The sequence below is a fragment of the Martes martes genome (assembly GCF_963455335.1).
Source record: "Martes martes genome assembly, chromosome: 3".
NCBI lineage: Eukaryota > Metazoa > Chordata > Mammalia > Carnivora > Mustelidae > Martes > Martes martes.
Window position 1 is genome coordinate 165474424 of NC_137890.1, and position 23974 is coordinate 165498397.

General features: G+C 40.9%; 1 protein-coding gene across 1 annotated transcript in view; it reads left to right on the forward strand.

Moving 5' to 3' along the window:
- Nucleotides 1-23974, forward strand: part of EPHA4 (EPH receptor A4) — a 143571-nt gene that overhangs the window by 114700 nt on the left and 4897 nt on the right. The window contains exons 9-17 of the mRNA XM_080798695.1: nucleotides 4216-4274; nucleotides 6097-6210; nucleotides 6472-6657; nucleotides 10636-10697; nucleotides 11150-11359; nucleotides 13484-13633; nucleotides 17029-17222; nucleotides 20699-20854; nucleotides 21194-22128. Of these exons, the coding sequence (XP_080654821.1) occupies nucleotides 4216-4274; nucleotides 6097-6210; nucleotides 6472-6657; nucleotides 10636-10697; nucleotides 11150-11359; nucleotides 13484-13633; nucleotides 17029-17222; nucleotides 20699-20854; nucleotides 21194-21308 (1246 nt within the window). The 3' untranslated portion in view covers nucleotides 21309-22128. The remainder of the gene's footprint in view (nucleotides 1-4215; nucleotides 4275-6096; nucleotides 6211-6471; nucleotides 6658-10635; nucleotides 10698-11149; nucleotides 11360-13483; nucleotides 13634-17028; nucleotides 17223-20698; nucleotides 20855-21193; nucleotides 22129-23974) is intronic.

Consider the following 23974-nt stretch of genomic DNA (forward strand, 5'->3'; position numbering starts at 1 on the left):
ATGTGGTTGTTGTGGTAAAATTTGTGAAGAAGTACACAAAAGACCCTGGTTCAGGAAACTACCTCATTCTAACACTGGCACCTTCTGTACTGGGAACCTGGAGAGCAGATTAAACAGTGAGCTAAACCAAGGTTAGACAACTAGTTAGTTGCCTGATTTGGACAGGAGCCCATCTTTCCTGACTTCCAATACTGGCACCGATGATTCTAATGTCTTCTGAACTGAACAAAAGGACCTACATTGGAAGCCCACACTGACCATACTAGCTGACCAAAATTTCAGGAGTCTCCTCGGTGCCGTTGGTAGCATTTGTAATCTGTGAATTACCATGCCCATGTAATGCAAACTATAAAGTCAGACTTTGTGAGTTGGTTTTGTCTTCATCTGAAGGCTAAGCTTTTCCACTTTGGAGCTAACTGTTCACGTAATGCGAAAAGAGTTACCATTCAGTCTGTATCCATCTTCCCTGGTGTCCTAATTGGAATATTATGATCACATAAGAATGAATACACTCAAATGTTAGCCTAAATTGGCTCTGATGAAGTCATGTAAATTCATACAATTAGGGGGCAGATGGTACTGCGGGAACATTTCTAAACAACTTGCGTGCAATTGTACGGTTCAATTTCACCCATTTCAGAATGTGGCTCGGGAAGAACATTTAGACATCATTTGGTGCAGGAACAATGACAGCTTAAGGAAGGGGAAAAGAAGGATGGCTTCTATGAATCTTCATGGGTGATGCCATTAAACGCTGGAAAGGGTCCTCCTGGAGCCATGCTAGTTATTACATTGCTTTATCTTCTTTAATCTGCACTTTAGCTGAATAAATTACTTACCTTTTACTAATTAGTTTTGGAACAGTGAACCACATCAATCAAATCCATCCACTTGATCAAGGGAAGTTAGTATTTTAATCAAAGCGGGGTTTGTACTGGGCCCCTGCCACGCTCCCCCTCCGGTGTTTTGTTTGTGTTTTTGAATAGTCAAGGTGGCAGAAGGACACATTGGTTGGGAGGGCAGCTTCGGGGCTCACGCTGTTCCTCCACAATGCCTGCTAATACCCTGATTCTGTCCCCCTTTGACCCGGGCTGGGGAGGGCTCAGCTTCCAAACTTCACCTGTAGGATGAAGCTCTTCCCTTTCACATCCTGTGGATGAAAGGTCCCTTGCTTCCTTCTGGAGCATTCACTGACAAGCCACTCCCCTCCCCACCCTGTCTTAATCAGCTTGTCTGAGTCCTGGTAATTAGAAAATCTCCAACAAAGGTTTCCTTCTGCCATTCAGGTGATCCACCCATGGATGTCAATTTAAAGTTAGCACCTCTTTCGGCCCTGTGGCGCCCTCCAGCCTGGTTGACCGGCTTCAATGGGCTTTCTTTCTTGGACCAATAACAGACACATTGTCCTCCCCTGAGCCAAGGAGAAAGGGTCATCAGGTGACAAAGGTAGAGGCAGACTTAGGCATTTTAGCTTCCCGTGTCTTCTGAAAAAGCTAATAGGCTACCATTAGGGTTTGAACAGTGTGATTCCTTGTGTTTCTTTTCTGGCATTTTCTGTACTCCCGGAGGGTCTTGACTTGCAAGTAACACTGCAAGTCAAGAAGTTTCTTTAGAAATACACCTTCACCTCATGTTTAATTCCTCCTTTTGTGTTTAGAAGTCTGAGGAGGGGATGGGCTGTGGGTCTTAGAATTAATGATCCCTGCCATTTTGCATTTCCTCTGTCTTCACACATATTTAATGGATGTGCTTGATGGGAAACAGGTAACTGCCCTCCTGGGCAGCTGGAGGCCGTTGTTTCTGATGGTATATTACAGGGTTTTTGACAAACTCGGTGGTATTTTAAAGTTGGCACCAAAGCTCTCCTGCTCAATGCATTATTTTGCTTCTCTAAAGGAAAGACTTTCAGATCAGTATTGGAGATCTAAAGTGGTTCAAGAGATATACTTGTAATTTTAGATAATGCTTTTAGGACCTCTGATAAGATATAATCGCTCAGGCTGGCAGGACCCTATCACACCCCTGGGACCTAGCCACGCGTTTCCCTGACATAAAATCTTGTTTTCATAGTTCCTGACCTTACACTCTTATATTTCCTTTAAAAGGTGGAGGGGGTGGGGAACGATGGAGGGGACTACATCTTTCATGCAAACGTTTGGTTTCAGGACATTTCAAAGTGTTTCGTTTCTTTGATGAACCAATGGATTCTGAAATCCGTAGCATCCAGTTTTCAGTGGATTTACTGACATAAAATGTAATATTGCTTATAATAACTCTCATCAGAGATCTTGATGTAGGTTCATCTGTACTATGAGAGGCCTGTGAGATTGTGAGCAGATCGGGGCAGGTGCGCTCCTCTCCTTGCCAAGAGGGTCGTGGGGGAACCATGCACCCCCCCCCCCACCTCGCCCCGCACGCTTTGCCTCACCTGTACAGTGGAACTGAGTGTGTGTCTGCCTGCCTGCCTGCCCACTTCTCTGGGCTTGCTGGGAAGATACAATTAAATATTGTGGCCCTTTAAATCATTTAAATCAATTAAATCATTTAAAAATGATGGCCCTTTTAAAAGTTAAAAGCAAAGTAAAAAGGCAAACAAACTGTTATTTGGGACTGCATTCCACACCCTTGGCCGTAACCTGAGTGACTGAATCTCTCTTTACTGAGCTGGTTCCTGCTTTGTAAATAGTCAGGGCGGGCATGGTCATGTGTCCAGGGCACCTTGGAAAGCTGAATGCAGTGTGAAAGTGTGAGGTGTTATTACTTGCAGGGCAGTGATACCCGTGGAGGGACCTCTGCAGACAATCTGGAGGGATGTGGGGATCATGCTGGGGCTCCTCTCCGGTTGCCCCAAGCAGCCCATCCACTTCTCTGCTGTTTTCTCTCCTATACGGTTTCCAGAATTTGATGGGGCCCCACTGTTGAGATGCTCTGTGGCCTGGAGGGGATCTTGGGTCAGCTTCCTTACCTGCAAGAATCTTGGCTTAGCTCGTCTGTGAAGCTCCTAGAAAACACGAGAACTCCAATGTCAACTTTACATTTTGGGCAGAAACATAAATGTACACATTTTATTCACTTACTTGGTCTCATTTTGCCAAACTTTGAAAAGCTATAGTACCAACTGAGTTGATTTTTTGATTCTTGTGACATACACACATACACATAGATATACATACATGCATACATATGCAATATATCAAAATTATTGATTTGAGATTTACATATGTTCAGGATTTCTGATACTCTAGACTTTTATTACACCCAGATCCTATTTCTTCTTTCTTTCTTTCTTTTTTTTTAATCCAGAGAGGGTGAGTGCAAGCCAGGGTGGGGATGGCAGAGGGACGGAGGGAGAGCCAGAAAGAGAATCTTAAGCAGACTCCCCAGTGAGTGTGGAACCTGAAAACAGGCTTGATCTCACAACTCTGAGATCATGACCTGAGCCAAAAACAAGAGTCCAATGCTTAGCTGACTGAGCCATCTATCTCCCCACCCTCCCCACCCCCAAAATCTCATTTCTTCAGGTCATTTAAAACAGAATGCCAATGATGAGATCGTACACCATTTCTTTGCAAAGAGAATTCAGCTACAAATGGAAACTTCTCATCTTTACTCTTGCAAATTTTCTGCAAACTCTTATAGAATGTTATCCAGTAAAAAGCAAATATTTACCTTTTAAATTCTCATTAGTAATTTATGCATTTGTAAGCAACAGCTGAAACCAATAACCACAAAACTATTGTTTTAAGAATATCATATGATATGATAATGAGACTTGTGGTAGTGGGTATTCTGGTTTTAGCAACAGGACTGACTGTTACAATGAATACTCTTGCCATTTGATTTCTGCAGAATTCACCCACGGAAACTTACTTTAATTCAGAATATGTATTGAAAAGTTAGTCAAGAAACTTAAAATCTGTCTTCAGTAAGATAATTTATTCTTGAGATTTGAAATTATATTATCAAATATTTGTTTTATCACCTTAGTCTAGTATCGTGGTTAAGAGCAGAGTCTCTGGGTTCTGATTGCTTGAAACCATCATTCGGCACCAAAGTGACAGTTACTCACCTTATTATTTTACTTCCCATAAACCTCAGCTTACTCATCTGTGAAATGTCCACAATGTATTTGCCTGACTAACAATGTGGTAGCAAAGAACTTACGGCATACAACTTTTGAAAATAATTTTGTTTTTTTTTTTAATTTTTAATTAGACGGAGTAAATACAGTAAAGCTAAACAAGAAGCAGATGAAGAGAAACATTTGAATCAAGGTACAAAAACTGGATTAAAAATAATTTTATTTTTAGAGCATGTCTCATATTTTCAGTATAGAAATGCCTAAATTAAATTCATATGACTATTAACATTACAAGTCCTTCCACGGAATTATCTGAATAGTGGTCTTCAGGGTAGCCAACTGAAATAAATGATTTGGGATTGTTTCAAGTGAGATTAAAGATGGGGGTTGGGGAAACTCATTTTCCCTTATTTTATTTTCCACCCTGAAAAAAGTATTGGCCTTGCTGGCTCATTTTTGTAGCTGGGTGACAAGGCTTAACAGGTCACAGTTTTTCTCACGTTTGGGGGGAAAGAAAAGAACTTCCAGGAATGGACAGTAATTGGCCCAATCCCAAGAGCATTTGCTATGGCATTCAGGACTACTAATATTTCTTCCATGTACTCTGGTTATTTGGGGATTGAAGAGTAAATTTGAAGAACATGACTCGAGCAAGAGAGAAAGAAGGCTCTTAAATGGACAGCGGTTGATGCCCCTCCAGGAGTGCTGTCCATTAGACCCTTTAGAACCTTCTGAGGTGGTGGTGGTCTCTGTCTGCATTACATTAGTACATTAGCCAAGAGCCACATGCACTATTGAGTTTTGAAAAGTAGCAAGTGTGAATGAGAAAGTGAATTTTAAGTTTATTTAATTTTAACTAATTTACATATAATAGCAACTTACGGGTAATAGCTACCCTGTTGGACAGTACAGGGAGGTAGAAGAGAGAGAGAGACTACGGATAGGAAGGATCATCTTGAGAAAGAGTTTCTTGGCTATGCAGCATATAAAGTGCTGAAGGATATGGGAAATCTGAACGTTCTGTTTTTTTATTCACCCTGTTTTCTTCCCAAAACCATATTTTAAAAAATTTGCGTGTGTTATATATATGTATTTTTAAATGACTTTTTTTTTTTTTTTTTTTTTTTGAGATGAGGACAAGACTGATAGTTCTGGAAAATCAAGGGGATTATTAAGTCAACCAGCACCCTACACCCTCTCTGTGCCCCAAAGCCGTACTAGGAGCTCTAGCAGGGAAAGGAGAATTCCCAGTAATTACTAATGTTTCTTGCCCCAGACATCTCTGGGCTCAGTGCTCACGTTCTGAATTTAGGCTGCAAGTTGACTGTGGGGTTTGGCTGAATTACACTTCCTGGTGTTCAAACCATCCACACAATGAGGCAACAACATTTTCTCCAGCTGAAGCTTCCAGATGAACTGTGGTGTCTTTACTAATAGCACTTTTAAAAGTGCAGGTCCGATACAGAGTTTATATTCTCTATCAGCTAGCTGGTGTTATCCCTCTTGTCTATTTTAACCCAGCTTTAATCTCATTTGTTAATTACTGGTCACATGCTTAATTGGTCCAGATATTGGGCAAAAGGGGGCACCACGTAGACATGGCCTGTTGAGAAAGAAAGCTCCAGTTACCTTCCCAAGAAAGGATGGCTGGAGATGATGGGTAGGACATGAGCAACTGATCTGGGCACTAGTATTCAGCCAACATATTCCCAGTTTTCTTGTAGAGACTCTCTTTTCCTCCATGGGATGGGTGGTTTTTCAGATTTCATCCTTGAAGTGTGAAGACATTCCAGGAAGTCAGTAGAGCTGTAGCCTCTTAAGTAGCTAACAGTTCTTTGTTTCCCCACTAATGAACACTAGAGCAAGAATCTAAATATTTTCGTATGTCTGTGCTAAGTATTTTTGTCATGCTAAGAACACTTTTCTATACTGAGTATTTTTAGACCTGGACAACTTAAGTTTATTTGTGGTTTTTGAGAAGTGTTCAGCCATCCTATCACATGTTTATTGCTTAGGTGTTAGAACTTACGTGGATCCCTTTACATATGAAGATCCCAACCAAGCAGTTCGAGAATTTGCCAAAGAAATCGACGCATCCTGCATTAAGATCGAAAAAGTCATAGGAGTTGGTAAATATCTGAATCTCTCTCAGATAAGCCTGTTTTCATTGTAGATATTAAACATACCTATGTGGATTGTACGAATTTGTATGAACATAGTGTATATACATGTCTTTATGTAAATATCGGTATACATGAAATTTCCTAGATCGATGTAAAACATGAACACAGTGCCCAGCATGTAAAAAGTACTCAACAAATGTTTGCTATTCCTCTTTCATCTTGAATGTGTTTCTGGTCCATGGTTGATTCGTTTTTTCTTTCCCAAAGGTGAATTTGGTGAGGTATGCAGTGGGCGTCTCAAAGTGCCTGGCAAGAGAGAGATCTGTGTAGCCATCAAGACCCTGAAAGCTGGTTATACAGACAAACAGAGGAGAGACTTCCTGAGTGAGGCCAGCATCATGGGACAGTTTGACCACCCGAACATAATTCACTTGGAAGGCGTTGTCACCAAATGTACGTGGGTCGCTCCCTTTACAAAGCCAAGTTAGAAGTTACTGGCAAATTAAACACACATTTTCTTTCCAGGGAAATGACAGATGGAGCGGACCCACTGATTGCTAATAGGAGGAAATCAGTGCAGGACAAGTCATTAATCTTGTAGTCAGCTCTCAATGGGTCTACGGTTTAGGCTGATTCCCTATTTCCAAGGCAGCTTGTGTGAGATTTTAGGGAAATTAATATTGCAGATTTTTGGTATGCCTCGCCATCTTTCAAACCTTCGCTAGACCAAACTGATTGTCACAGGGTAGGCGCAAGCAGATGGTAAGCAAAATAAAATTTAAGTACTTTTCATATAAACCACAACAAAACCTCGCCACACCTTGTGCTTGAAGCTTCGGCTCCAGATGCAGGGAGTGAATCTTGGAAATCTTTATTATATTGGGGGATTTGCTTGTCTGCTCTGCCTGATTTATGGCTGTTGCTGTTCAGCACCTATTTACAGTAACACCTGGATGAACCTTCCCTTTTTTTAGCCCATTAGCATTCCCCAAGCCTGTGAACCACGCTTCAGTTAAAATACGACACAGCTCAACAGATGCATTTTGTGAAGCAAACCCTGAATACATCTGTAAGGCTGGCTAAGACCAATTTATAAAGCACCACACGGACGGACAGTCCAGCCGAAGCCGTTGTTGTTGAACATGGCTCTGTTCCAGGAGCCTCGGTACCTACTACCTGAGTACAAGTCAAGGATCTTGTAAGCCCCAGGGCTATGTCTCCAGGAAGGCCAGGGTTCCGTCAACTTGATTCAGGGTGCCTACGGAAAGCATCCTCGGTCAGCATGTGCAGAGTGGGCGAAGGGATGGGGGGGGCGGGTGTGCAGTGGAGATGGAAGGGGAGGTAAACAAGTCAACGTTGGACATGCCGTCTGGGGCAGAGCAGGGAAGTGAGACACAGGAGTCCGGGACCTTTAGGAAGAGAAAATAAGGAGGTTACTAAAAAGCGAGAGGAAGTGTATGTTTATTCAGAGATCCTTGAACCGACATCAGAATTCTGGAAAATGTGTTAAAATGCCTTCCTGGACCGCATCCTCAGGTTTGACTGAGCAGGTGGGGATGGGGCGGTGAGTTCGCATTTCTACAGAGCGGGTAGGTAAGCCAAAGCGCTTGTTCCTAGGACCAGACTTAGAGACCCTTTGGCCCTGTGGCCAGAGAGGTGACCAGAGACGCGCCTGGCAGCGCTCCTGCTCAGAGGTCATGTGGTCTTGACTCGTTGCTCAAACCGTCAGTTTCCTCATCTGTACCATAAAGATAAAAATAGAACTTGCCTCAGCAGGTTTTTTTGGATGAAGTAGTTCCCGTATTTAGCATAATGCTTGGCAAATTTAAACAACAACAACAGAAATCTTCCCTAGGTGTTAAACTGGTATTACTATGTCCTAAGAAGAATGTCTTTCCCTATCTTCAGAGTCCTTCAGAAACGGAACCTTGGTGCTAAGGGTATATAATTTTCTACCTCAGGCGAAGGCTATAATTAGCATAGAATAGCTCTATTTGCTTTTTAAGATTAGTTTTACAGACAGGATATTTTTCTGTTGCCCGTGGCCTTCAGGGCTGCCCAGAGCCCTTCACTACTTTAATTGAAAGATAACATTCTGTTTAAATACTTCTGCAGGTCCATTTTCTCAAAAGGAGGCTCTGTTCAGCTTGGGGTGTTTTTCCTGCTGCAGACAGTGATTTTCATAGCACCTCTGCAGAAGAGAGAAGAAACAGGGGATCTTTGTATTAAAGTCCCACCGCGCCTCTAAAACCCGTAGCTATTACAGCTGTAACTGTTATAAACGACTGGATGCATTTGCATAATGCAGTTGTCACTGAATTAAAATGATTTAAAATTTCCACCAGAGGCATTGTCCCCCTCCCCCGACGCTGGCCTCCCCTCACTGCACCCTGCCTGTTGTAGGGGAGGAGCCCTGTCCATCCGTGAGCGCAGCTGAGACCCATTTTATAAGCCCCTCTGCCTATGGAGACCTTCATCTCTGTTTCTCTTGGAGAGCTCATAAAGATTCTGACAAATGGATACTTTCAATAAACAGAACAAGGAAGGCAGAAAAATTGTAAAGATGGTGCCAACCGTCAGAGGAGGGAGGTGTGAGGGTGCAAAGGTGGTGTGGAAGCGTGTGAATTCATTACCAGCAGTTACTTGAGTAACTTTTTAAATTGTCGGGGAGACTATAAATTCTCCCCTCTCCCCCGCCCCCCCCCCTCTTTTGGATCTTCTACTCTCTTATCCACACCTCCAGAGGGATCTGGTGAAATTAGAGTAGGTGTTAATGCAAGAGAGTCAACCTTTCTCATTAATTGACAAAGTATCTTTTGATTGAAGCGGGTTCATTAAAAGTCCTTTAGATGTATTTGGTCTGTCTGTGGCCAGAGATGTAGAGCGTAAAGGAGTCTGAAACCACGAGCTTCCTATGTATTGTATTATATTGAGGGAGGACAGAAAAGGGGTAGAGAGACCACTCCTTCCGGCCAAGGGGAGAGACGGGAAATGGTTTTTCTTCGGCCTTTGATCTACACCACACTTTCCAGTTTTTCTGCCAGCTTTTTGTTCATCACTGTAAAGAAAGTCTCCATGGTATTGTTTCCAAAGTTTTACCTTGGAATGCTTTCTTAGACAGGACACCAAACACATAGTGGGAAAAAAAATGGTAACTTGGACGGCTTTGAAAACTGCTCTTCCTAATTTTTCCCTCTGAGATGAAGACATTTCCCCCTGTCCCCACATCAGAACAGAGTCTTTTCTGGGTGGGAAAGGTATTGGTTTAGAGTAATTACAGGAACTTTTCAGCAGTGACATATCCTAGTCCATTTTCCCTGACTGAATGTCTAAGTCCAAACAGTCCACAAGTATAGCAATGAAAGTGAATATTTTTGATTTATCAAACTAGCATTTTATTTTCCTCCCAGGAAATCTTTTATGTTCTCTTGCTTTTATCTATCCTTTAGTAAAATACGGAGGATTTACGCTCCCCTCCCCACCCCTCCCACAAGTACCATGTAGAAAGAAGGAATTTCAGACCTTGAGCCCATAGCAATTAAGAAACTAAAGAATGGTTATTTCCTGAGTTCCTCAGAAAGAAAACCAAAGTGAAATGAGAGGATTATTTCCCCCTACTTCTCCCAAACCTTAAAATAATTTTGTTCTCTTTGTGGGAGTCGGGGGGAACAGGTGAGGGGGAGCGAGAATGTTCTAGTACTGAATTAACTTGCTGTCTCAGGTGAAATAATTTACTGAACCTTTTCTCTGATTTTTATTGTTTGTTGTTGCTGAGGTTGTTGGCTTAAGGGAGCAAATAGAATTAAGGTTTTTTTGTTTTGTTTTGTTTTTGTTTTTATAAAAAGGAAAAGAAAGTATACAGCTCCTGACCCTAGCAAGTCAGGTGGGCAGAGGGGGGAAGGGGGCGGTTAATATTGTGCATGCTCACGGTTTGAGATGTGTTTGAGTGATGAAGTATTCAGTGTAGTTACTGCTTCCAGAAACTTGGGTTTCTCTAAATCAGTAAAAAAGTTTCTCTATCCATTGATTGCTTTAGCATCACACAAGTGGCTCTTCTGGGGACAAAATAAATTAATTATCCTAAAGATTTTTTTCGCCTTTACACAGACCTGCCCATTTATCTTCTTCCCCTTTTGCTTGGGAGAGCAATTATCCGTTCATGTGCTCCCTGGATACCAGAGGCCACTTTAGTTAAAGACCTTGTCAACAAGCCACCCAAAGGGTTAACCTTCCAGATGGAATTTAAACCTACCCGTCCTTTTAATATTTCATTCCTAGCTCCCCACAGCTGAGGCATAAGCTTGGCTTGTTTTAATTAAATTAGATCGCGCAAGACAGGTGTCTTGGCAGTAAAATTGTGCACAGCCCATTTTTATCTCATTAACTGCAGTGCTCATCAAGGGTTTGTGTTTTTCTTTCTGAAAACTCTAGGTAAACCAGTAATGATCATAACAGAGTACATGGAGAATGGCTCTTTGGATGCATTCCTCAGGGTACGTGACTACTTTATATTAAACCCAAGAATGTTGGTATTTAGAAGACTCTAACAGACTCCTTGTGTCCATTCTGTTTGGTTGTATTCATGGACTTTTTTAATGGGGCAAGGGAGGAAGAGGAGACATAGAGAATGATGTGATTTTTAAAGGCTATTAAATAATCCATGTTCAATGAAGGTAGTATTAGATTCATTCTTGCGTGGTGGGGCTGTTTGAGCGGTAGATTCATTACAGTTGGATAATTTCCATCTACTACAGGAAGCAAACCCAGCTCCTAGGATGCACTCTAGTAAAGAATAAGTGACTTTGTTCAGAAAGGTCCGGAAATAATGTTGAGTTTCATTGCATACTTGATACAGATACCAAAAAAGATTCAAGTAATAAATGTCTGGTGAAAATTAATTAGACCTCATGCTAATGAGATGGTTTCTCGTTCCTTTCCTACACAGAAGAATGATGGCAGATTTACTGTCATTCAGCTGGTGGGCATGCTTCGTGGCATTGGGTCTGGGATGAAGTACTTATCTGATATGAGCTACGTGCACAGAGATCTAGCTGCGCGGAATATTCTGGTAAACAGCAACTTGGTCTGCAAAGTGTCGGATTTTGGCATGTCACGAGTGCTTGAGGATGATCCGGAAGCCGCTTACACCACCAGGGTAAGGAGGATTTATGACCTCTGGGTTTTGACTCTGATGAAACTGTTCCTCTTTTCTCACTTTGATGTTTAAGCCCTTTGTGATTTTGTAAGTTTCCTCATCATTCAGAGCCTCTTCATGCCCACGCATTCATTTTTAAGCCATGTTTCTGAGGGATTTTGAAACTGCCTCAAGATGTGTGACTACTGCAAACTAGAGCTTCACTTTTTGCAGTTTTTACACTTAATTTTTCTTCCCTTCCTCCCTCCTTTCCTCCCGTCTTTCCTACCTTCCTTCCTTCCTTCCTGTTTTATATTTTCTCTTTGGTTCTTATCTATTATTAAAACATTTTCTGGGGCACCTGAGTGGCTCAGTGGGTTAAGGCCTCTGCCTTTGGCTCAGGTTATGATCCCAGGGTTCTGGGATCAAGCCCTGCATCGGGCTCTCTGCTCAGCAGGGAGCCTGGATCTCCCCTCTCTCTCTGCCTGCCTGTTGGTCTACTTGGGATCTCTGTCTGTCAAATAAACAAAAAAAATAAAATCTTAAAAAAAAAAATTTTTTTTTCTTACTTTAAACAAGACAGAGCAATGTTTCTAGTTGGTTGGCTACTGAATCTGGGACTATAGATACAAGATTTATAAAACATTTACACTATGCGAGAATTTTTAGTATCTAATGGCCTTCATTTTGCTACTGGTAGATAAGCTGGATTGGGGGCACAGTTAAGAGTTATCAGGATACATTTAATGGCTATGCTATCTTAGCTGGACAAGCTGAATATAAGATAGTAAGGAAATAAGCAGAATCATAAAAGTTACTGGCCATTAGGGCTGGCACTGCTGAAATCAATAAGAAGCAGACAGTTACCAGACGTTTTCTTCCTTTGGTGCTCATTTTGCATTAGCAACCCTAAGCATTGTGTTTTTGTGTTTGTTTGTTTGTTTGAGTTGTTGGTTGGTTGGTTATTTTTTTTTTTTCCTTGTAGTTTTCATTTTCTTTGGCTCTAGTTTTGAGTCTACACTACACATATATCCACTTTTGAATTCTAAGTCCTTTCAGTTAGGAAAGAATGCATCTTTGTGAATGCTAAAGATCTTTAATTCTTTTTCCAGTATTTGGAGAGAGGAAAGTTAAAGGCGGCTTCTAGAATGAGCATTTACATAGATAAAACCTTACCCAAATAGTTAAGGAAGGTAGAACGCAGCACAAGTATCCTCTGTATAGAACAAGTGGAAATGTAACACACTAGGTTTTCAGAGTGAGCACCAGAAGAGTTTTCAGAGTAAGTGCCAGTAAGAATCGTGCAATTTCTAGTACAATTTATTGTCTTGTTTAGTAGCCTTGGTAAATCAGACTTTGAAATGATGTTCTCTTGAGCAGCTTAAGGGTCTGAATTCAAGTTGCATTAATTTCCCCAGATGGAACCTTAAGAAATTCGAAACTCAATTAAAAATACCTTTCACATAAGTATAATCGAACGATAGACATTTGAGGCAAAACAAAACAAGAAAACAGCATTTTAAACTTTTCCTGAGTAATATTCAATTGCTTTACCATTTTTGTGGGTGTCCTCACTCCACTGAAGACAGTAACAGCTCTGACGTCTGGTATTTGGCTTTTGCTGAGAGACTATGTGATGTATTATCTTCTAAACATGTTAAACATGTTTCTCATGCTATATAAAAGTAGGATCACAGTGTGGTCATATTTAACTTCCACAGTTCATGATTTCAGAAGTGATACTAAATACTGCCTCTGTGCTGCTGAGTGAGAGAATCCAGCAAGAAGTCAACAAGAGTCTCCGTGGCACATCCATTGATAGACCATGATGACATAAGCATTCTGTAAAACCTGAAATTCCTTTTCTTCTACAATATTGCCTGAAAGCAGAGCTCAGGTAATAGGTAGACTTTTTAAAAATAATTAAACAGATTACTTACTCACTTCCTTGTGACTAGAGAAAATCTATGAGGAGAAGTGTCTCAACCTCGAAGACTAGCTAAAATAAACAAGTCTCTCACTGTTGTTTGGAGAGCTATCTCAGGAATGCTGTTGACCTGCTTCCAAACAGTAACAACATTCAGTGACTGAAATGGCACATCAGTGATGTACTTAGGGAATAACTTATGGCTTGAATGTTCACAGGGTGGCAAGATTCCTATCCGGTGGACCGCGCCAGAAGCAATTGCCTATCGTAAATTCACATCAGCGAGTGATGTATGGAGCTATGGAATCGTTATGTGGGAAGTGATGTCGTATGGAGAGAGACCCTATTGGGATATGTCCAATCAAGACGTGAGTCTTTATGTTCTAAAATATGTCTTCACATTGAAATTCTGGAAGGATCGCATCAGCATATGATGGAGTGAGGGCTGAGCTTGAAATGATACATGGAATGCAAGATTCTCAACACAAACGGATGTAGTAATCTATTAAACCTTATGGTCATGGATTTCAAGGCCCAAAATTATGTGGCTTAAATGGGATAGTATGGAAGACAGATTCAGGAGATAGTTACATAGGTGGACGGATGAGTGATAAGGAACAGTATTTTACTTGATTAATGCTCAAATCCATACTGAAACAAAATTCAACTTTGAATTCTTAAGAAAATACAAGGATATACAAAAAACACAAATTTCACATGTGAAAAAATTGACACCACAGGTTTATTGGAAGAAAACTAGTGAATATTTTAAAGCTGGCATAGTTGTAATTAGAGCTTGCCCCTTGAGGACTCTAAAATAAAGCTTCTCTAAATGACCCTTTGTAAATTATGCACATCCCTTTAAATGTACCATCTGGACGACTTCGTAAGGGAGTATCCACAATGCCTGCAATTTCAGAAAACCATTCAATAATGGCACTAATAAGATTCCAGAGTAATAGAATTTAATTACAAACATCTCCAGTGTGAAAGGGGGAAAAAATACAAAAACAAAAATCTTAAACCAGGGGGTCTTCCCAGAACACTTGTTAGTTACTTATATATGTGAAGTGAAATATTAGCAGAAGATGTTTACAAAGGCATGGTATTCAATTCATCAATGATAAAAATTATAGTTTGGGAGAAAAATCATCTTTTACAAAATCCTTCTCATATGGAATGCCCTCTGCCCATCTGCCTTATCCTGGACAAACAGGAAGTTGCGAAGTCTTGACAATTAAATGAAGAACCAGACGCACTCAGGAAGTAAGATGCTGTTTACCTTATCGATAAAAGACTATTCAGAGCAATGGAGAAGCTAATGCACTCCATGTCTAGTGGGGCAAAAAAGAATTCTCTAACCAGATTAAGAGGAATGATAGTGTTGACATTGTGTTATCTGTAAGTTACAAAGAAAGGTTCATAGCAGATAGGAAGAAAGCCAGTAGCTAGCATAACTGATAGGTAATCGCAGGCTGGGGGGGGCGGGGACAAAACTATAGAGGTGAGTGGTGTGTAATCTGTTGTTTGTGTCACAGACACCTTCCAGGTCCTACCTTATAGCAACGTTTGGTTTCAGATTAGAGACTTTCAGAGGGACGGAAACTACCTACAGGAGCAAGTAGTGCATATGTTTACTCATTTAATGATTTGATACTTAAACTTCATTTCAGTTGAGAGTCATGACCAAATGCTCATAAGAGCGGGGCATCTAAAAGATGCTGTCCATTTTCCTGCCCTAAATATTTTCAGGCCTGTAGTTTTGACAGTTTCTATATTATACGAAAACAGTTTTTATTGTCTTAAACTTTCAGTTGTCTGGCTTTATCCATGAAGAACATCTGAAGCCATGTCTCTCCCACAAATAATATTGATTAGTCATTCACGTGTATTTGTCTCTGTTGGGTTCTGTGTAGAACAGGGATCGATAGGAAATGTAACTGGGGAATTACTTGCATCAGAATTCATTTGGCATATGGTGAATAGAATCAAAATAGCTATTGAAAATATGGCAAACTTACCAAGTTTTTTGTTTGTTTTGCTCTTCAGCGTCCCCCCCCCCAAAAACATTCAGCAGCAAACTGAGAAAATATGCTTTGTTAACCCACAAGCCATCTTCCAAGCTGGCAGTGGAGAGGGAGCTAATGAAAGAGTATTAAGCAGTCTGAGGGTTTATAACAAATTGTGTTACCCTGGCATTAGCCCAATATTGCTCTCATTCTCATCAATTCAATGTGAAATGTTTTCATCAAGTCCAGAGTCAACACCATGCACCTGGAAAGATAAAAGAAAGTCCGAAGATCAAACTGACTTAATGTAATTGCTAGAAGTAAATAGAATAATGTTTAGTAAGATAGCATATAGAAGTCTACACTAGAAGGAGTGGTAAATAGTACTAATACAACAGGATGTTGACAAACATACATGGGAGAAAAAAGGATCAGAGGGCTTAATAAATCACAAGATGATTGTTGAACTGTGTGCTAGCTAAAAAGACAATAGTCATACTGATACATAGAAACTGGACCCAACTGAATTAACTGTTTCTGTTGAAGACCAATTTTTGGACAGTAAATAAACCCTATGGGAGGGTGAACGCCAACATGGTCATTGAGATGGCTACAGCTCTGGTGGTTTCGCTGACAGCTGCATTTCAGAAAATCAGAAAAAAAAAAAAAAAACTGATTTTTTTTTTCTACCGAAGTGTTAAAAAAAAATCTGATTTAAAACAAATAAAACTTTAAAAAATCTCCAAACAAACAAAAGCACGTCCAGAATTTCATAGGATGCCCATAAATAATGCTGATGAGTGGCCAAGAAGTTATGAAATAATTCCCCTCCTTAAATTTGGCATGAGTCATATGATATTATATTACTGGGATTCACGCCCTAAAGAAGAGGGGCTTAGCAAGATGCCAGTAAGAAAAATACCATAATACCTGTAAAGACAGATTAGAAAAAGTAGAATGAGAAGAAAGACTGTTGAATGGTTTGCTTATGTTTTATTAAGCAGGGAGAACTGAGCAATAAGATAATTACCATCTACCATTATAACTTCTTCTTTTCAAAATGGGAATGTCCTAAAAGAAATGTGTTTGTTTGTTTAATTTTCTTTGCTAACACTTTTTTCAAATATCCTTACTAACACCTTTGGTCTTCCAAAAGTAACAATAGTTGGGCATCTAGAGCGTTTGAGGAGAGTGCTGTTTTAGAGAGAGGTAGTGTCTTCTGGATTGGGAGGTCTGGAAGGTGGGCTTCTGTATTTGTCCCATGAGCTGTCTGAGCAAGTGGACAGAGGCTTAAAATGATAAAAGGGGCTTCCATCTTGGATGCAACCATTAACGCTTCTTAAGGAAGGTCTTTAACACTAGGTTAGAGTCCCTTTTGCTGAGAGGGTTTAGCTGCTGCTGGATAGCAGAAGTGGGAGGGTCATTGCCACGTGATTTCCCAGGGCCAGGCCACCACCACCAGGTTGTTGATCTGATTATGTTCTAACCGCTTGGCAACATTGATGCATCTTCCCTTTAGAATTTCAGATTGACAGTTGCCTGCCGTCTGAGAACACCGCATAGCAACAGCTGGCTTCCCTGCCCTGTTGCCAGCAATACTCAGTTCCAGCAGTGGCTTCTGTGAAGACATTGGTGCTGTTCTCATGCTCAAGCTTGCTGGCAGCTGGATGAGCGGGGAACTTGCCGGTCAGGAGGGTGGCTCTCTAATAACAGCTTCCCTGGCAGCTTATATATCATTCCGTTGTTTTTGGTAGGTAATTAAAGCCATTGAAGAAGGCTACCGGCTGCCCCCTCCCATGGACTGCCCCATTGCACTCCATCAGCTGATGCTAGACTGCTGGCAGAAGGAGCGGAGTGACAGGCCGAAATTCGGGCAGATTGTCAACATGTTGGACAAACTCATCCGCAACCCCAACAGCTTGAAGAGGACGGGGACCGAGAGCTCCAGGTCGGCCATGCTTGCTTAATAGTGATGTATGAAAGGATACATTAGAGGTGGCAGGCAAGTGCTGGCTCCCTGGAATTCCTGCCTGTTTGTCAGAGACCACTGCACAGCTCTCTGCAACTGGGGTGGCTTCTTTCTCAGTTAACGGAGTGTATATGATGATTTTGTTTACCGTGTTGAAGAGCCTAATACCTGTCAGGCCTCAAATAATCGTAAGAAAACAAATTTAAAAAATAATATTATCAACAAAAACGAACCAGGAGCAAAGAAATAACAAAGGTGCTTCTTTGATGATGCTAGACCTGAAAATTTAGGGAGACACACGATATGGACTTTGGGAAGACATGCGGGTCACGAGATGCTGTATTTAGGAAAGGGAAAGGAACACTGGGTTAGTAAAAAATGAGCCAAGGACAGCTTTTCCTGCACTGTAGTTTTAAGTTGACTTGTAAAGTGTTAGAGGTGCTTAAAGGCTTTAAAGCAAGAAATGCATTTGGTTTCAGTTCTGAAAGTTTCTTTTTTGAGTCTTTCATGAGTAGAAGGAAACAGGACCAAAATAGAAACTGATCAGGTTACGAAGCATGCGTATGAATGTTTGAGAGGGGTTTTAAAAAATGAATAGACTTGAACCACCTGTGAAGGAGGTAGTTATTTCATTGGAAAGCACAAAAGGAAGAAGCATTATCAGTCCAGAGAGGAGGTAAGGATACTGCAAGTCTATAATTCAACAAAAACTTTCCTACCTGGAGACTGGGCCTCACTAGTGAAAGCTTCAGGATCCCTAGCTACCTGTCCCATCTGGAAGGGTATAGACCACCATTGCTATTATATAAGAAGATCAGCATAAGACAACTGGCCAGCTGCTTCAGGCCTGCAAGAAGTGAGGCATTGACTCACCTCCAAATCTGTACTTCCCCAAGGTTCTTCATGACCCTGAGTTAAGAATAGGAGAACATGGGGCGCCTGGGTGGCTCAGTGGGTTAAAGCCTCTGCCTTCAGCTCGGGTCATGATCTCAGGGTCCTGGGATCGAGCCCCACGTCAGGCTCTCTGCTCAGCGGGGAGCCTGCTTCCCCCTCTCTCTCTGCCTGCCTCTCCGCCTACTTGTGATCTCTGTCTATCAAATGAATAAATAAAATCTTTAAAAAAAAAAAAAAAGAATAGGAGAACATTTTCCCCATGATATTCAAGATCTTCCAGTCTTGGTCAGTGCTATGAGCATCTCCTCCAGTCTTCTGAAGACTTAGCTTAATGATTGTGGTATATACTGATTATTGCAATGCATGAAGAAAAGAATCTAGAACAGACAGAAGAGGACCCTCTATTATTTTAGACTTTCAGATCCCTTAGCACTGGCCACAATCCCAACAGCTTCATGATCAAGCTCTTCTGAAGTAATACGGGGCTGAATTCACATATTATTTCTGCCACTTGATAGTCAAGTGACTTAAAAAAAAATCTCCTGGAATTTCTGGGCTATTTCTTGTTCTTCAGCTTTCCAAGAGGTGTAGGTGGCCTCTTCTGTTCCAAGGTGAACTTCCTTCAGCTTTTGGATCTCTGGCTCCAGATCCCATGGCTATTGTCTGAGTGTCTTAAGGCAGGTTCATTGGTACTTGGTGTTTGTTTCTCCTGCTGGAAGAAACTCTTTAGTTACCAATATTGCATAATGTGTGCTTTGTACCATTTATGCAGAACAAATTGAGAACAAATTGAGTCACTGGGCATACTCTTCTCAATTCTAAATTTTTCTCGCTGACGGTACTTCAGTACCTTGGATGCTTATTACTGCTTGCTAATAATGAGATGTGGTATAACGTTGTATGTGATTCAGTACAAAATTGGGCACATGTCATGGTGTTCCACAAAGAGCAGAGACTTCCAGAACAAGCTTGAGAGTGACGCTTAGAGTTAATTGATATTGAGTGAGGGTATTTTTCATCCTTAGGTCATTTTGACCTTGTTGGGTACCTAGTGCCTACATGTGGCCCTATTAATGCTCTTGGCTTTAAGTTAGAAATGCAAACTATTGGTCTTTGTCTAAAGATAAGTATTACTTGTAAACATTAACAATAATGTTAAAATCCTCTGTGCTGTTGTTTGTTATTGGGGGAAGAATTAAATCCTGATTATTCGTGCCATAAAAATTTACAGAATTTTACTGAGAAACTTAATTGGAATAATGTACATAAAAGCTCACAAAGACACAAAACTGATAAAACATGTCTTTGGTAGAACAGTTGTATAAGAAAGAAGTAATGCAAATTAAAGTAACAGGTAAAAATTATAAAACAAAGGAATTGGATTAATTCTGCTATGTGGAAAATTAATCAAGGCATTATATTGACTTAATTTTCTTTCCATAGGAAAAAAATTTTTTTTGGTTAAAATTCAGTAATGATGATATTCTGATTTAGTGTTTATATTCGAGCAACACAGTCTTGGGATGAAAATTAGGTCAAAATGTTAAGATCAACCACATTCTGTAATTTCTAGGGAAATGGGAGTTGAAGAGAATTTAAACAAGTACCCATGTCACAGTCAGTATAAAATACCTTGTGAAGGTCTATCCAGGAATTATTAAGTAGTTTGATGTTGAAGATGACTATAATTCTCTTAATAAATGCTTCCATAAATAGGTGTTTTGTTATGTATCAATATCATGAGCAATGGCAAAATTCCTGCCTTCAGCTGTTGTCACTCTTGACAGTGGCCTAACATAAAACACCTGGCCTGAGAAATGCATAAACTAATAAATAACTTAATAAAAAGTGCTTAGAATTCATTGAAATGATTATCCAAGAGGGAATACGAGAAGCACATTCCACAATCCAAGCAGTGATCAAAGTGGCCATTCTTCCCTCCTGTCTTGGCACACGTGCTGGTCAGGCATGGGCTGATTAAAGAGGGCATTAACTCCCTGCTGTCCCAAGTTTGTTTGAATGCACTGAGCCTGCCTGCAAACCTGGCTGGGAGCATGCTGGACTTGAACTCTTGCTGTTTTGTCCGCTTCGTCGAGTCTGGCAAGTTGCAAGCTCACAATTTTCCTTACTCATACTTCACTAGGGTTTCCATAGATGCTGTCCTCAAGTATGTAATACTCTGTGCCGGCAGGGACTGCACTCTTCCGGCAAAGACTGAACCAGTTTCAGCCACAAGGTCTCCCGCAGTCTTTATCCCAGGCAAGAATATTGAAAGACCTGTATAATCATTAATGTACTAAGAAGTCCACATAAAACAAATGCAGGAAGTGCAATTAAGAACAGATAAGGTGATGGATACACACTTTTAGCAACTTTGTGAAATTAGAGCCAAAAAAACAAAAAAACAAAAAAACGAAAAACCTGATGCCATGGAACGATAGGCAGACCCTCTAAAAAGCCTGTCCTTGGCGTTTCAGCACCTGTCTTAGGCAGTCTGACTTTGAGTTTTGCTGTCTCACTGATCATTCTTGTCTGTCTCCGCTCCCTCATTCCCTTACCAGACCTAACACTGCCTTGTTGGATCCAAGCTCCCCTGAATTCTCTGCCGTGGTGTCAGTGGGCGATTGGCTCCAGGCCATTAAAATGGACCGGTATAAGGATAACTTCACGGCTGCTGGTTATACCACACTAGAGGCGGTAGTGCACATGAACCAGGAGTAAGTACTCAGCGATGTAACACCAAAGGGTAAATCTAGATTTAATAGTATTTTTCTTTTTTTGCTTTGAGCTGCATTATCATCCTCCTCATTAAAAAAAAAAAAAAAAGAAAAGAAAACTGGAATGCCTTTCATTTTGATTGAGTATAATTTTCCAGAGCCTCTAAAGCACCTACATTGTTGCTGTTCAGTTGCTTAATTAAACATTTGAATACACCTGCCTTGTTGTGCTGTATGAATTGTGGCTGATTTCAAATGTGTGTCTGCATGAAGCCTGGAAACGAGATTCTCCGCTCGTGTAACTTTTCTGGCTCTCTTTTTTTTCTCCCCCACCTCCAGGGACCTGGCAAGAATTGGCATCACAGCCGTCACACACCAGAATAAGATTTTGAGCAGTGTCCAGGCGATGAGAACCCAAATGCAGCAGATCCATGGCAGAATGGTTCCTGTCTGAGCCAGTACTGAATAAACTCGAAATTCTTGAAATTAGTTTACCTCATCCATGCACTTTAATTGAAGAACTGCACTTTTTTTACTTCGTCTTCGCCCTCGGAAATTAAGGGAAAAAAAAAAATCAATACCCGCAGTGTTGCTTGGTGTACAGATCGCCGAAACTGTGGGGCTTCGCAGAAATGACAGCCGTCGTTTGAAATAAGACCTGGAACAAATTGTTTCTCAGAAGTACTCCGTCCATCACCAGTTTGTAAAATACATGTACGTATATAAATAGAAACACCACCTCCGAGTTTGATGCCGCAGTTGCTGCCAGACACTCAGCTTCTCCGAGACGTCCTTGATCCTCTCTCCAATGGGAATTACAACTGCAGTATTTTGTTTGTGGCGTAAATGACCGTCATCCTGCTTTCACTGGAATGGATACCATGCCCAGGAACATTCTGGAAGGACTCAGTTGTAGCTTTTAAGGCTTGGTTCCTACCATAGGAAACAACCTAGGTGAAAACCGTGTGGCTCATGAGTGTTGCTCCTTCAGGGCTTGGGCCCCCTGTTGGCTTATGATGACATAAGGGGCTGGAAAGAAAAAGAAAGTGGATTTCAAATAATAATAATAAAAAATAATAATAAAACCCAAGCACCTCCCCATCACTGGACAGACAAGGTCTGTTTCTTTGGGCCTGAGGCTGTGCCATATAAAGTCCGTATTTTGGGACTCTACAAACTTACTGTAACTACCTTATGGATAGCGGACCATGACAATCTTGAATAGGGAACTTTCACACTTCCCTCCTTTAAAGAAGCAAACCCAAACCTACAAGGTAAGGCAAACCAAAACCTCAGCACTCTTTCTCCATTGAAAACTTTTTTCTTAACTTGATCTAATTTGAAACGCTGGGCAATAAATATTCTTTCACGTCTATCATTTGGTTTGGGGTTCTTTCAAGATTGCAGTCCTCTCTTGACAATGGGAGAAGAGAGTAGTGTGGAAACCGGTGTGGCTTCCCTGCTGTTCTGGGAAGACGTGAGTTAGGATCTATATGACGTCAGGTTTTGGAAACACGGCACCTAGAGCCTCGCTTGCTTTGCTTTCTCTCACTCAAGGTTTCTCTTGCCTTTTGGTGCTGTCCATTCATGCCACAAATATTTACTGAGTATCTTTTGGGTACCAAGTAATCACCTGTAACCTTGGATCATGTCTCACTCTTCGGAGACTTGGCTGTTTGAGAAGTACTGGAAGGTATCTCCATTATTCTCACTCTCTGTCCTGCTTCAGTAACCCCTGCACCAAACAGGGTCAGCCCAGGGAAGATTTACCTAGAAGTCAGTAGCGAGACTTAAAATTCACCTTGAGGTCCTCATTATCAGAATGTGACCTCCTGGAAAACACGCTGCTGGTCCGTCAAGACCATTAGCCTTAGATGCTTCTATTTAATCCCAGAATTTTCTTCTTGAAACGTGAATTAAATGGCTTTGTTTATTCCTAGAAACAAACACCGAACTTTTTCAGCTGGACAAATTTTAACTTCTTAAACTCTTCCATTTTCACCACTTTTAAACACGAGCTTGGCTGATTTTAATGACCTTCCCCACACCCCCCTTGGTTATGCTGAAAGCTATTTCTTATAGAGCAAGGCATGTTCAATTTGATGCTGTCAAATCATGACAGTTTAGTAAAAACCTTTTTGCAGCATTGGTTGTAAAAGCTTTTCCGTTCAGAAGGATGTGAAATACGGTTTTTTTTTTTGTTTTTTTTTTAAACTACTCCAACCATTTTTGTTTTATCACCACTTTTGCTGAACCCTAAGAGTTCTGGATATTCGTGTTCAAAGGTGACAGATATATTGGTGGGTTTTTTGCTTGCTGTAAAAAAAAACAAAAACAAAAACAAAAACAAAAAACCTATGTGTTTTTTCCTTCGGGAAAGCTGTGATGTATTTTGTTTTCAGTCTCCACGGACCAGTTCGAATAAGGTAGCATGATGCCATTATCTTGGAAGTCAAAAGAGTGTTTCCTTGCATACATTGAATGATTAGAAGCCTTGCTTGCTTCAAGGCAACAACGTAGGATGAGGTATTTTTCTACACACTGAACATACAAGGGAGAACATTTCAAAAGAGAGAGTGTGTCAGTTGTAAGATATCCTAGCAAGTTAATGCTGGACACTGTGCCGAGGTCCTGGTGTTATTTCTCAGCACACATTTTGGGTACGTGCAGAATAATCGGGCGAGGCTTGAAATCTTAACTACATTCAAAGGTTGCCTCCTGGATATTAATTTGAACACATTGTATGAGTTAGAATCCAGGCCAATGGAAAGGCCAAAAAGGGCTTTCTAAGTGCCTAAAATAATATCCAGTAACAGTTGAAGTGAAACTCTACTGCTTCCGTGAAGTTACACATTTTCAAAGAGAAAGGGGAGGACAATAGGAATGTTCCATTGTTTCCCAGGGCGTGGAGCCAGGCTCTGGCATCTAGACAGCTATGGATTCTAAAGCCAACTGAGATGTTGACACTGGGAAATTCACTCCATGTTTCTTATAACTCAGTCCCTCCACCTGCAAATTAGAGATAATGATACTTCAATAATAACACCTTTCCTAACACATGGCGTTGTTACAAGTGTATATGAAATGCTCTTAGGCAGAATGGACTGAACTTCACAGAAG